A 12,906-nucleotide genomic window follows, 5' to 3' on the forward strand; every position below is an offset into this window, starting at 1 on the left:
AGGCTGCAATGGAGACAGACATCAAGTCAGGCTTAGACTGCATTTCTGTGTTTCTGCTCGCTCAATTGGATGGAAGGTTAGGGTTTGGGGTCAAGTTTGTGACGTCTCTTTTCTGTGTTATTAAAGGAAGCAGTCTAGTGCGTGTCCTACTCACAATCCTCACAGTCGTCCACGTCGATCTCCCCATCATCGTCCATCTCCATGTGCTCTTCCACCGCGTTGGCTGGTGGAGGGAGAACAGGTTTGGGGACCGGGGGCACTGGGGCTCTGGAGCTGGCAGGGGTGTCCTTCTCCCTGTCTCTGGTCTGGGTCCCCATGGTCTGGCCCTCTCTGAGGAGGGGGCTGGCCAGAGGAGCTAGCGCTGTGCTGGGAACCACACAGCTCTCCTGGCTGATCTGCTGGCTGGATCTATGGAGGCCAACGAGTGAGACTTTCAGTTCTCCTCTTAAAACAAACAGGAGCTTTTTTGAAAAGGGAGGTTCACTTATGTAGCAACAAACTGCCATGGGATGGGTGAGGTGAGGTTTGGGGGGATCAAAATGAATTCAAAAATGGTTTTGCGAGACAGCCCCTTACCGCTTCGCCTCACTGTGATTGGTGGTTTTGTCCCTCTCGGAGGAAGGGGACCAGGGCCGGAAGGCACACCCTCTCTGTTTCAGCTGGGCTTGTTTCACATCCTGAAAAACCAAGAACAGCTCATTCACCGAGACTGAAGAGCAGCTTAGTAAACAGTCCAATTCCAAATCCATGTCATTCCTTCACTAACTACAACGTTTCTCCCCGCGAAGCGAAGGTGACCCGTCATGACGGGGGTGTACAAGGTCCCCAGAACGAGGACAAAGACCCTCCTGTCAAGGACCCCCGTGACCTTGAAGTTCCACAAATCAGGTTTCACACACTTGCAGAAAGAACATGAGACACAAACCTTGCTGGCAGACTTTGTCAGAGATTGTAACCAGTCGTGCTGTCTGTCGTTGTCGGCTGAGGGAGAAAGCAGCTTGTCCATCTTGGACTTCTTAGCTGGAGCCGGGCTGTGGGACTGTGAAGAGAAGAGATGGAAAGTAAATATGATGTCCTGCCACGAAACATTTACAGGAATAGTACAAATCAACAATATGAGTCAAACGGTCTATATCACACAGTATGTATTTCGATCGGAGAAATGTCTGTGTAACCCCCGACATGGTGTACTTTACAGCATCCCTCAGCCATCATCTCTAAACAGAGCAGAGACCACTGGGTGGTGACCACACTGTGCCCGTCATTCACCCCCGGGCTGTGCCAGGAAAACAAGGCTGGGAGACGGACAAATTGAGAGAGCCAGACAAGAGTTCAAGTGATATGTCTGTGGGAAAGCTCTGTCTGTCTGTCTGTCTGTCTGTCTGTCTGTCTGTCTGTCTGTCTCTGTGTGTGCGTGTGCGTGACTGTCTGCATGTGTGTGTATGTCTGTGTGTGTGTGTGTGTGTCTGGACGCTAGCTGGTCTGGATGGCAGCCAGCAAGGCTACACATGGACCTGCCAGCTTTAGGAGGCGCCATCAGGTACACAGAGAGAGAGAGGGAGAGAGAGAGAGAGAGAGAGAGAGAGAGAGAGAGAGAGGGAGAGAGAGAGGGAGAGAGAGGGAGAGAGACAGAAAGAGAAAGAGAAAGAGAGACAGACAGAGGGAAGCTGAGAGCTCTAAACTCGGACAGACGTTTTGGGGTGAAGCTAACCTCAATACAGGGCATTAACTCACAAAACGTTTCCCTCTCCGCTCTGCTGATGGTGGTGGAGTCAGGAGAGGCTACATGTCTCTGTTTAACACCCCCCCCCCCCTTACACACACACACTCACCAAGTCATATCCAGGAAGTGTGTGTGTGTGTGTGCGAGAGAGACAGAGAGAGAGAGAAAGGGGCCCCCGTGGTGAGACAGTAACTGAGCCCCCCAGCCTCAGGTGTCAGCCTGTCAGGACGGGGCTGTGTTTACCTAGGCGCTGGAGAGACCTGCTCAGACCTGACTTCGATGACAGTCTCCCTTCAGGAATCCCAAACTCTCCACGACTCCCCTCCCTATCTCCCCTCTCCTCAACGGAAAGGGTTACTCACTGTACGCCGCCACCTGCACTACACTGGGTGTACAGCCACGAAGAGTGGGCTTTGCTCAGCAGCATAGTTCGAAGAGGTTCACCTGGAGGTGTGGAAGACAGATTGCTGGGTGATGACTGGCAGCTTGGCTGTTAATGAATCATGTTTGACAGTTCTCACTGAGAGATAAGCAGCAAGCTGCCTGTGTGTGTATGTCTCTGAGTGTGTCGGTGTGTGTGTGTGTGTGTGTGTACGTGTGTCTACCTGTCTGTCTGCCTGTGGTTCTGGCACCGAGGGTGGAGGTGTGAGTCAGGTCTGACACAACATAACAGAGAACCTCCGTTCTAGAAACTTCTGCTTGGGTCGCGTCATATAACCCTACCCTCTCATTTGGCTGGGTCTGCCGGAGCTTGGCTCATAAAGCTATAATCAGACAGCAGTTGTGTTATCACAAGGCCTAAGTGCATCTGGCATGACTGTGGTCGTCTGGACACTCCTCTTATGTCTCTCTGACTCACACACATCACTGCTCAAGTCCCCATGCACACACACACACACACACACACACTCTTATTCACACACTGCAGATGTACACTCACACAGGCCCACAGCGAGGCAGGATGTCTAGCGAGGTTTCCTCTTAAGAGACACTAGCCTAGACCTCCATCTGACACATCGCTCACACAACACACACACACTCTCTGACACACACATGCGCACATCCTCGTTAATCTCTCACCTGTTTTACCAGTGGTTTTTCGACAAACTGCCAAACGGTGAAATCCGAGTCTGTAATTATTGATATGGTTGTCGTTTTCCCAACAAAGGCTGTCTGTGAGTGTGTGTGTGTGTGCGTGTATGTATGTGTTTGACTTTGTGTGTGTATGAATGTGTTTGACTGTATGTGTGTGCTATTTCTGCCCTGAGGTTTGGAGCTACAGGAAGACTGAGGCCCAAAGACAAAACAGATTGGGAGAGCGGGGCCTCCCAGACACCACAAGGGAGCTGCTTGCTAAATCTGACAGGGAGCTCAGCGGAGAGTAGCCCCACCGGAGCCACACACACTTCCCTCCTCACCACACCAGACATAACACGCTCCTTCTCACACACAGCCAAACACACACACGCACACAAACACACACTTACATGAGCACGCACGGATACGCGCACACACAAAACACTGACACCCACACTATACACTGCCGGTCTCGTGCTTGCTGGGCACAGGATAGAGCCCTCACTGTCTCCAACGTGCTTCAGGCTGTTTCAGTTTACTGGAGGAGAGAGGGAGGGAAAGAGTGAGGGTTGAAAATCAGGGAGAGGGAAGGAGACTTCCTCTTAGGAGTTTGCTTTGGCTGGGGCCCCTGTGGGAACGAAGTTTCGGAGTGAGAAGGGGCGGGTCTGGAAGGGGTGGGGGGGGGGGGGGAGGAAGCTCGGAGCTGGAGGAATGTCTGCTTGAAGGCCAAGTACAGGCTCCTCTTAAAAGAGACTTAGCCCATTCATGCGTTGCCCTTTTCAACTCGCCGCTATTGTGTGATGGCTCTCTAAGGAGCCCCGTAATGAGGGAAGGTTTCAAAGTGGAGCCGGGGGCTAAACAGGGCGGGGCTACGCGGAGGCTGAAAGCTGACATGCTTTCTCCTGGAATGACACTCCTGTAATGACACGGCCATTCAGGGAAAAGGGCCGTGTGCAACCACGACCAGAACAGACAACCCTCACCCTAACACAACCGGTCATATTACGGTCATACTACTGTCATGCCATGGATAACATTCTGGTCAGGTTATTGTCAATGGAGGCCGAGCACAATGGAGTGGGTGAAGAACATGTTTACTTCCTTGCGTCGGCCAGCTTTGAGTGTGCTGAACTCTCCCACTCCTCTACACGCTGACACAAGAGGCCTCCACCCCACCAAGCTGGCCCACGGCTGCCAGCGAGACCGAAATAGTCGTCCCTGGCCGAGTTTCCCCAGGCAACCGTCACACAATACCACTGCATGCCGGATGGCGTGGCGTTCCCAAAAGTGCCCCGGCAACGAGACACAACAGTTTCACGTTTCAGACTCCTTCCCCTGTGATAAAGCTCGAGAGTGTATTCCCCAGCTCTGAATAGGCTTTGCAGGACACTGTCTCACTCAAGGGCACACACACACACACGCACATACACACACACACACACGCACATACATACCAACTGGCCATGCTCAGTCCAAGGCTACCAGCATCAGTGGGAAGTGGGCTGGGGTGGCAAAGGAGGGGGGTATAGCAGGCTGCAGGCTGTGGCCTCGCAAGTTTGCCTCAATGATCCCTTGTTTGGTTATCTAAAACCTATATGACTTCACCCATGCTTGGCTGAGCTGACCAGTCCCCTAAGAGTCTTTCCTCAACCCGAACCATCCCTTTTATGCATCATTAAAATGGCCGCCCTTCAAAATGGCCGCCACTGGAAGACCGTTGGGAGAATACACAGAGACGATGAGCCTCTGGAATTCAACCTCAGAGCCATAGTAACAGTGGTCTGGTCTGGTCTGGGCTGGTCTGGTCTGCCACACGAACAGTCTTAACGCAAAGCAAGGCTGATTGGATTGTCCTAATTGTCTTTGGGATTGAGATGGAAGTCTGGGCTGAGCAGGTCTGTTCTCATGGAGCAGAGAGCATCAGAGCCTTTCCCCCGACATGTCCCCTTTAGCCTGAGATCAGGGGATGGGCTATGAATACTGTCGCATGTCCCGCAGCTCTCCCTCCACACGCCTCCCCCACCACAACGAGGAAACTGAACCACGTCTGCATAGATGTGGCTGCTACCACAGTGGCAACACACAGCTGCCTCTGCATCTGACTCTTACCTAGTGGATTTCCCTCACAATCATCTGTTCCCTCATTTGATCCTCCACAGCACAGAGGGTCATCCACAGCACAGAGGGTCATCCACAGCACAGAGGGTCATCCAAAGCACAGAGGGTCATCCACAGCACAGAGGGTCATCCACAGCACAGAGGGTCATCCACAGCACAGAGGGTCATCCACAGCACAGAGGGTCATCCACAGCACAGAGGGTCATCCACAGCACAGAGGGTCATCCACAGCACAGAGGGTCATCCACAGCACAGAGGGTCATCCACAGCACAGAGGGTCATCCACAGCACAGAGGGTCATCCACAGCGTGAGTTGTGTAACCCCACACAAGAGCCAAATGAAGGCCGATGCACAGATCTGGTTGTTCATGTTGTCATCTGCGTCGATCCGACAAACCTCGTATCTCTCTCCCGGGCGAGGTGAGACATAGCAACGGACTGTTAACACTGAGCGGAGGGAGCAAATTCAATTGAGGGCCAATATGGCCACTAAAACATCGCATGGCCACGTTTTCTCTACGGTTTTCTGCCGGACCCATAAAGAGGGCCGGAGTAGCGGGCGTGAGGGGATGTAAACAGACCATGATCTCACCGAGGGGATGTGGGGGGCAGGCTGTGTGGAGGTGTGACCCCTCCACTAAGCACCACAGACCCAGAAATACCAGCTCCAGATTACACGTTATTACCGCGAGCGTGCCTGCACCTATCTCCGGACATGAGACTGCGTGTGTGCGTCTGGGAAGGCGTGTATATTTAGGCAGCCGCCCCACCACATTCTCAGGGTGCTTTTAGGGAAGCGCCTAAGCGGCTCTGGTGGACTTGGCCAGTTGTACGGACGGCCAAGCTGGGCTGTGTGGTCTATATGTGGGATGTACAGCGTTCCATATGGCCAATTAGGCCACACAGTACCGACACGCAAAGACGGGCATAGACATACACTTGCTCACAAACACACACACGCATACTCATACACGCACGCTAACCACACATGCACGCTAACCACACAATGTCTTTTTTCTGCTCCTATTCACATTTAGCACAGTTGCAATGAGGGAGCAGCTGCAGAGCTAAGCGGGAGGCCGAAGGGTGTGAAGGTGAGAGACAGATAGAGGGGGGGGGGGGGGACAGAAAGAGGAGGAGAGGGAGAAAGCGAGAGACGGAGGGAGGGAGGGAGGGAGAGGCAGGGATAGAGACAGCAGAAAGGCAGAGGCACAGAGTAAGGGAGATAGACACACAAAGCGAGAGAGAGAGAGAGAGAGAGAGAGAGAGAGAGAGAGAGAGAGAGAGAAGGAGAGAGATAGCGAGAGAGAGAGAGAGAGAGAGAGAGAGAGAGAGAGAGAGGGAGGACACATCGACCATATTAGGACCCCTCGTTTTCATCTGTCTGCTCGTCTGCATAATGTCGGCCGCCAGCAAGTCCACTTCAGATTAGCCAATGGCTGTTGGCCTGCTGTAGCTGTTAGCCCACTGCTTCATGAGACAGTAAGTCCTGGACCGCCTCCGTTGAAATCCCACAGATTAGTGCTAATGCCCCAGCCAAGAAGGCTGAAAGACGATTTAAATATCACTGGATAACCTCTCAGCAACCCAAACAGTATCGCCTCCAAGTACACACACCATCCTATCACACACACACAGACCATAATATCACCAACGCACACATGTAAACACCATTAAATCACACACACACTGTGGTATCACACATACACTGTATCTAGCTCTGGCCCACGGAGACTGTGTGATTGATGTGGCTGTCAGCCAAGCAGATCCTGTCTTACAAGTTTACTAAGAGCAACGATTGGATGAAAGGAATCCTTCTTCGTCAACAGAGCCCAGGCACACGGAGGGTGAGCCGAGCGTGGGCAGGGGGAGAGGGTAGCCGCGGGTCCACCTGGTCAGCTGACCCCCGCGCTGGCTGGGCCTGGTAAACTGAGACACATGACCACATGCCTGCAAACAGAAGGGCTTGGCGAGGGCGAAGGCGGGGGCGGGGGGGGGGGGGTTGGGGGTGAGGGGAAGGGGTTCAGTGGGGTGGGGGCAGGTGGCAGGTTTATTTGGGCAGATGAAAAAGGGATGAATACCAGGGAGAGGTTACGAGGTGTGTGAGGGGGCAGGGGGGAGGGAGGGGGAGGGAGGGGGAGATGAGGGTGTGGGGGGGTGGGCCATAAAGCTGAGGTGAAGTTAGGGTCAGTGGCCGGTGTCCCCTGTGATGTCACGTCACTGACACAGTGTCTGTCCTGGGAACTGGCAGGGGAGGTCACTAGCTGCGGCGAGGTGATAAATCCACGGCTGTTTTTATAGATGGTCGTTCTGACTCCTCTGTCTCTGCTCCAAAGCAGACTACCCAGGCACACCGGGCCTGGCAGATAGGCTAATATGCACTAAATACACAACTACCTTTAATCAGCGCTGATGCTAACATGGCTAATTCCCTTTAGCCCTGATGAATCCCTTGGTTTGTATGTTTTGACACTAGAGGATGTTGTTGCTGGTGGGCCTGTCTCTGTGTGTGTGTTTGATTTGGTGTACATACATGTGAGAGTACACCCCAGACTATTACTCTTCTCATGTAAAACCACTAAACCTTGAGTTCCGTTTGGGGTGAGACTATGTGGTGGTGGGTAGAAGTGCTAATGGCTTCATTCAGAATGAGAGGAAGCATTAGGAAACAGAGCACCTTTGCTAAAAGCACTAAGAAGCCCTAGCATGTGCCTGAATAGAACTAAATCACTGGGGAGAAAAAGAGTGGATTTCTGCTCTCAGTTACAAAGAAACTGCAGAGAAATATTCCAAACTGCATCCGGTTTAACATTCACTTATGTCCCTCCTCCACGATGGACCAGCAGGAACATATCCTCTCTCTCTTTCTCTCTCACCTTTCCAATCGGCCTCTTTCTGTGCGTAATATTCGACTGGAGATCAAACAGCATTTCACTTGTTTGCACTTGTTCACGACATCCCCCGCGAGGGAAACACGAGATAAAAACACCCACAACATCCGCTCTTCAGATCCTACATTCCAGCCTTCAACATTTTGGCTTTCCTTTTCCTCCTCCTCCTCCTCCTCCTCCTCTTCCTCTTTCTCTATTCACAGGAAAACATATCTGCTTACGTGGGAGATTTGGGTGAGAGGGCCTGGTCTCCCCAGCCTCCAAAAATGGAGGGAGGTGGGAGGGTAGAGGAAGGGAACACGGAGCTAGGCAGCGCCGGCTGAAGCCAGAGCAGCTCTCCCTCTGCCCCGTGACCCTGAGTCGAGCTGGAAGCCGTCTCTTTTCCTTTCTGGATGGTTTTACAGGGGTTCTTCGGAATTCTTCTGAGTTTCTCACCATAGCAACGCCACAACAGTGGAGCGTGACTCGGCGTTGACTCAACGACCAGAACTGAACATCTTAGGGGCCAAGGTTCTCCTTTCCTCCCCACTTCCTCAGACAGAGACAGATCTCCTGCAGAGGCCGACTGGATGAGCGCATGGAGCATGAATGCAGACACATGTTGAAATAACTCCGCGCACATGTGGTGCCCTGGCCTGGGTGTCTGGCACTCCGAGGGGAGTGCAGGAGGGCTTATCTCCCGCTGTGCCACAGGTGCAGACGAGAGAGATGGATGGCTGTTTGTCCAAAGGAGGTGAACCGCATCCCGTCGGTCAGAGTAGAAAAGAGGAGAGCAGAACGAAGGAGAGCGCAGGGCTCGTAGAACAGGGCTCGTTGTGGGCTGGACTGACATGACAGATAACGCTGACCCGAGGGGAACGTGGACCGTTAGAGACAGACCGCCTAGCTTAGGGTAGCCCAGAGCACGGCACAACACACAAACACGTCAATGGGTTATATAAATGCATCCCATCTCTGGATGTCTCTCTCTCTCCCTCTCTGGCACTTTGTTGACCCTAATGCAGTAGCGGATGAAGGCAGGCAGGCAGTCTGACAGGCAGGCAGGCAGGCAGGCAGACAGAGAAGCAGACAGACAGGCAAGCAGCCAGGCAGGCCTGAGGACAGAGCCTGGTGTGATCATGTAATCCCCATAGCCTCCCCTGGCCTCTCTCTAGCAGCAAATCCCCTTGACCCCACCCGGCGGAGCGCTCAGCGCTGACCACAGATGGACACCGAGCGTCTCCACGGCACAATCACACACCCCTCTCCAGCGTTGGGCCTGCTGTACAGGAGGGCTACAGAGGGCACAGTCGGCACAGCTTTACTAGGAGTGAAGTCGGTTTGTACCGCCACTGGGAAATGGATCCCCTTTTTTATGACAGGATTATTAGAATAAAAGAAATGGGAATTTGCTGGTTGGTTTAATCTCACGCCCACATCGTTAAGTTCGAGGATGATAAATGAACAAGCGGTGGATTCTAGTCCAATTCCGTTCAATGCCACCTTTTCAAATCCCTAAGACTATAATGCACTGTGTTGGGGGAAGGCGGAGTAGGAATATGGTAGCATTGCTCTTCTGTAAGCCTTCTACCTCTTCCTCCTCCTCTCTCCCTCCCACCCGTCTCTGAATCATGCTCATCACTTAGCACGCCGGCAGAGGATTTAGCGAGCCGTGTGCTGATTGGTGAGCAGACAACCCCTGTGTTCCTCTTGTCTCGACTAGTTAGGACTGTTCCTGAGAACACGGTGCGCGTCTGCTGAAGTGTAACTCAAGACCACACGACGCAGCCCCGGGTTCTTCAGCTGCTCTCTGAGACAGCTGGAAGATACATGTGTGGTGTGTGTGTGTGTGCGTGTAGTGTGTTCGTAAGCAAAACATGGAATCAAGCTCAATTATCTTTTTACTTGATGCATGTAAGGTCATAGCACTGGGGCATGGTACGCTTCCAACTCCCTCACTCGCTGGCTCTCTAGCCCTCTCCCTCTCTCTCTCCTTCTCTCCCTCTCTCTCTCGCCCTCTTTTTCTGGTAGTCTGCCACAGGGAGGGGAGGCCCGGCGCAGGAACTCAATAATAACTTTCAGCAGTCTAGCCAGGAGGCTGGGGGCCCAGACTGTGGCTGTTCTCGGCTGCTTCCTGCACTCCCTCCTCTCGGCCCCACGCTCCTCCCCTCTCCGCTTCCCTTTGCCTCTCCTCTCCTCCCTTCCCTCGTTCTCCCAGTCTGCTCGTGTCTGTGGGCGCTCAGCGGGACTGATGCATACTGCAGACAGGCCGAGCGCTCTTAAAGAGACACACACGCTAACACATTTTTCTCCTCTTAATCACTGCAGTGAAGGCAGTGGAGACGGAGAGCGAGGGGCCAGAGGCGGTTCTTTCCACCCTCTCACTGGAAGGATCATCTCTGTCTTTCTTCTTCCTCTTTCTTTCGTTCTTTCTTTTTCCTGTTAGGCTCGCCGCCTTGAGCGAAGCGAGACAAACCCAGATACGCGAAGAGGCTTTCAGAGCTTCTAGGGCCGGATTCTTCCACTGCAGCACAGCATCTGGGGGGGGGGGGGGGGGGTGGTGGTGGTGGGAGGGGGAATGGGGAGGGGGGGCGGGGGAGTCATTGATGCTGTTCTCTACACAGCAGGGAAGGGGCTTGTCAAGTGCAATCTGCGGTCTTGGCCATGAATTTTTTTTTGATGCCATTCTTATGATAATCGCCAGGGACAATCCAATAAACCTAATAAGGGCGACCTCAAACGACGGCCACCGCTCTTGGGTACGCCAACACTACAATCTGTGCGTCCCTTAAGAAATCAGGAATGTGCGTTATTGTTCAGGACATTTTACAGAGCTCTATCACGCTAATTAATAGCGACTGGATTCGCAACCCTCTTCACTCCACAAACACGACAATGCCGGAGGCTGTTGGGAACAGGCGTGGTCTATCTGGTACAGGACGTCTCATTGAGAAAGTCAACTAGTCTGATCTCAAAGCTCTTTTTGAAAAATACCACAACTGAGGCGAGAGAGCACAACATCACTTCTCCAGACAGTTGACACCTGGAATTCCAAACAAACCACGAAAAACGAGCAAAACATCGAGAGCAAACATCCCGCAGCGAGATGCGAGCGGCGTGCCGCTGACAGACCAGCGGAGTCCGAGCAGCTGGAACCGGTACGTCGAAAGGAAACGATTAAAAATGTAACAGGGTTGAGTGACAGAAACCTACATGGGTGTGCCTGGCAAAAACACGCTCTCATTCTTCTGCTGTCAGCACTTTGCTCCTCGGGAGAATGCAGGCCGAGGTCGCGAAACCCAACCCCAGACAGACGAGGTAGAGAGCGAGGTCACGGCGCAGCCAAACTCGCCTGACACATCACCCCGCGCTCAAAGACGGGAGGAAGGGGGACACACACCTTGGATATTGTGAGAATGCGAAAGAGAGAGAGAGAGAGCTGGAAATACAGGTAATCTCATCACCATAAACATAGAAGAAGAAAAAAGAGATGGACTGAGGAAGAGAGAGAGGAGGGGCAGGGGGCGGAGGGAACAACAAACCATCCTGAAGAATGATCTCAGATGAAGCCGTGGCCTGGGCGAGGAGACCGGCTTGAAGGGGTTAACCTATCTGGGCTGTCTGCAGGCTGGGCCCCAGCTCACCAAGTCTCTACGGGAGGTATCAGTACCAGAGTCAGCAGGCTAGACAAGCATGGTGAAACCAGAACCCCAGCACTGCTTTGGAAAACCAATAAGCAGCACAGCTTCCAGCCTCCACCCAGGCTAGCCTCTGAACCTCCATCCGCATCCCAGCCTCTAGAGTCCAGTCTGCCAGACTCCAGTCTACATCCAGATAACAGCGTCGAGTCTCCAGTCCCCTGGCCTCCACCTCCAGCCTCCCTCAGCCCAGACAGATGGTCTTCAGCCTGGACATCCAGACCGGGGGTCAGCACAACACAGGAAGCACCTCCAGATGATCTCCTCTTGTCATCGCTCAAACATCTCCTGGAGAACGGCCTTTCTTTCCATGCGTGTAGGATTCCGCCAGTGTGCCGTTTAACGATGAAACGCACACACGGATTCACACTTTGTCACACACACACACACATACATGCACTTTACAAGATATTCTCCTTGGGATGGAGAGAACCAGACCTAGCCTTCTGAATCCCAGACATCTGCCTCTTACTCAACAAAGCACAGGGAGCTTGGCGAGGGTGACACATACCCAAATAACACTGAGCCATTGAATCATCAGTGTTTATGCCGCCACATCATTCGGCACCATCTGTGAAGCTCTCAGGTCTGTAACTCTGCATGGCGGAGCTAGTTAGCCGCCGCACGGCGAGAACAACACTCCCAGCGCCGCACTCTCTGTCAAACGTTTTGGGGGGATGAAACGCTCGCTGGCACTAACTTGGCAGTCTCCAACTCACCCCTTCCGGCTCCAAACGTCATTTCACCCCCCCCCCCCCCGCCGCCCTTTTCAAAAGAAAACACATACACCTTACAAGGCGCATTTCCAGAGGAAGAAGAGAAAGAAAAAGGGGAGAAAAAGAGGAAGAAAAGACAATGAACTTCTGACCCGTCATTCAGACAGAGGAGGAAGCTCAGAGACTCGGGGGGCAACTGGAGTCCACCTCCCGGTCGCCCCCATCCCACCCTCCCTCCCTCTCCCTCCCCCTCTTCTCTCATCTCACCCTGGCATCCCATTAAGCAGATCTACAGCCCTCCAGCCTCCCTTTATTTTATGACAGCCAGATGGCGGAGGGGGGGGCAGGGGGGAGGGGGGGGGCGTGGCGTGCTCGCCTCTGGACGTGCCCCCTCAGTCTAGTAAAACCAGCTGACCTCGGCCATGTAAAAACGGTCATCTATGAAAAGGGCGCTTCGGAACCAAGTGCACAAATATGGCCGCCACTGAAACAATCGACACCCTCTCATCTCCCTGAGAGCTCCCCTGGTGTTGTTTTCTTTTTATGGGCGAGGAGCTGAACTGAGTGAACAACACACACACACCCCCCCAGCACACACACACACACACACAGGTCATGCTATATGCAGAGAGGTGAGGGGGAGGTGGGGGGGCTCTCTCTAACCCCCACCCAGGTACCACTTTATAAGGGAGGGTTTTTTATTG

General features: G+C 53.2%; 1 protein-coding gene across 1 annotated transcript in view; it reads right to left on the reverse strand.

The window, feature by feature from the left end:
• skib (SKI proto-oncogene b) overlaps positions 1–12,906 on the reverse strand; it is a 29,195-nt gene that overhangs the window by 4,306 nt on the left and 11,983 nt on the right. The window contains exons 2-4 of the mRNA XM_084705841.1: positions 926–1,039; positions 577–677; positions 155–408 (exon numbers count right to left, since the gene is read on the reverse strand). Coding sequence (XP_084561967.1) covers positions 155–408; positions 577–677; positions 926–1,039 — 469 coding nt within the window. The remainder of the gene's footprint in view (positions 1–154; positions 409–576; positions 678–925; positions 1,040–12,906) is intronic.

Source organism: Hypomesus nipponensis, chromosome 9, assembly GCF_054491055.1.
Source record: "Hypomesus nipponensis isolate SF chromosome 9, ASM5449105v1, whole genome shotgun sequence".
In the NCBI taxonomy this organism is placed as follows: Eukaryota; Metazoa; Chordata; class Actinopteri; order Osmeriformes; family Osmeridae; genus Hypomesus; species Hypomesus nipponensis.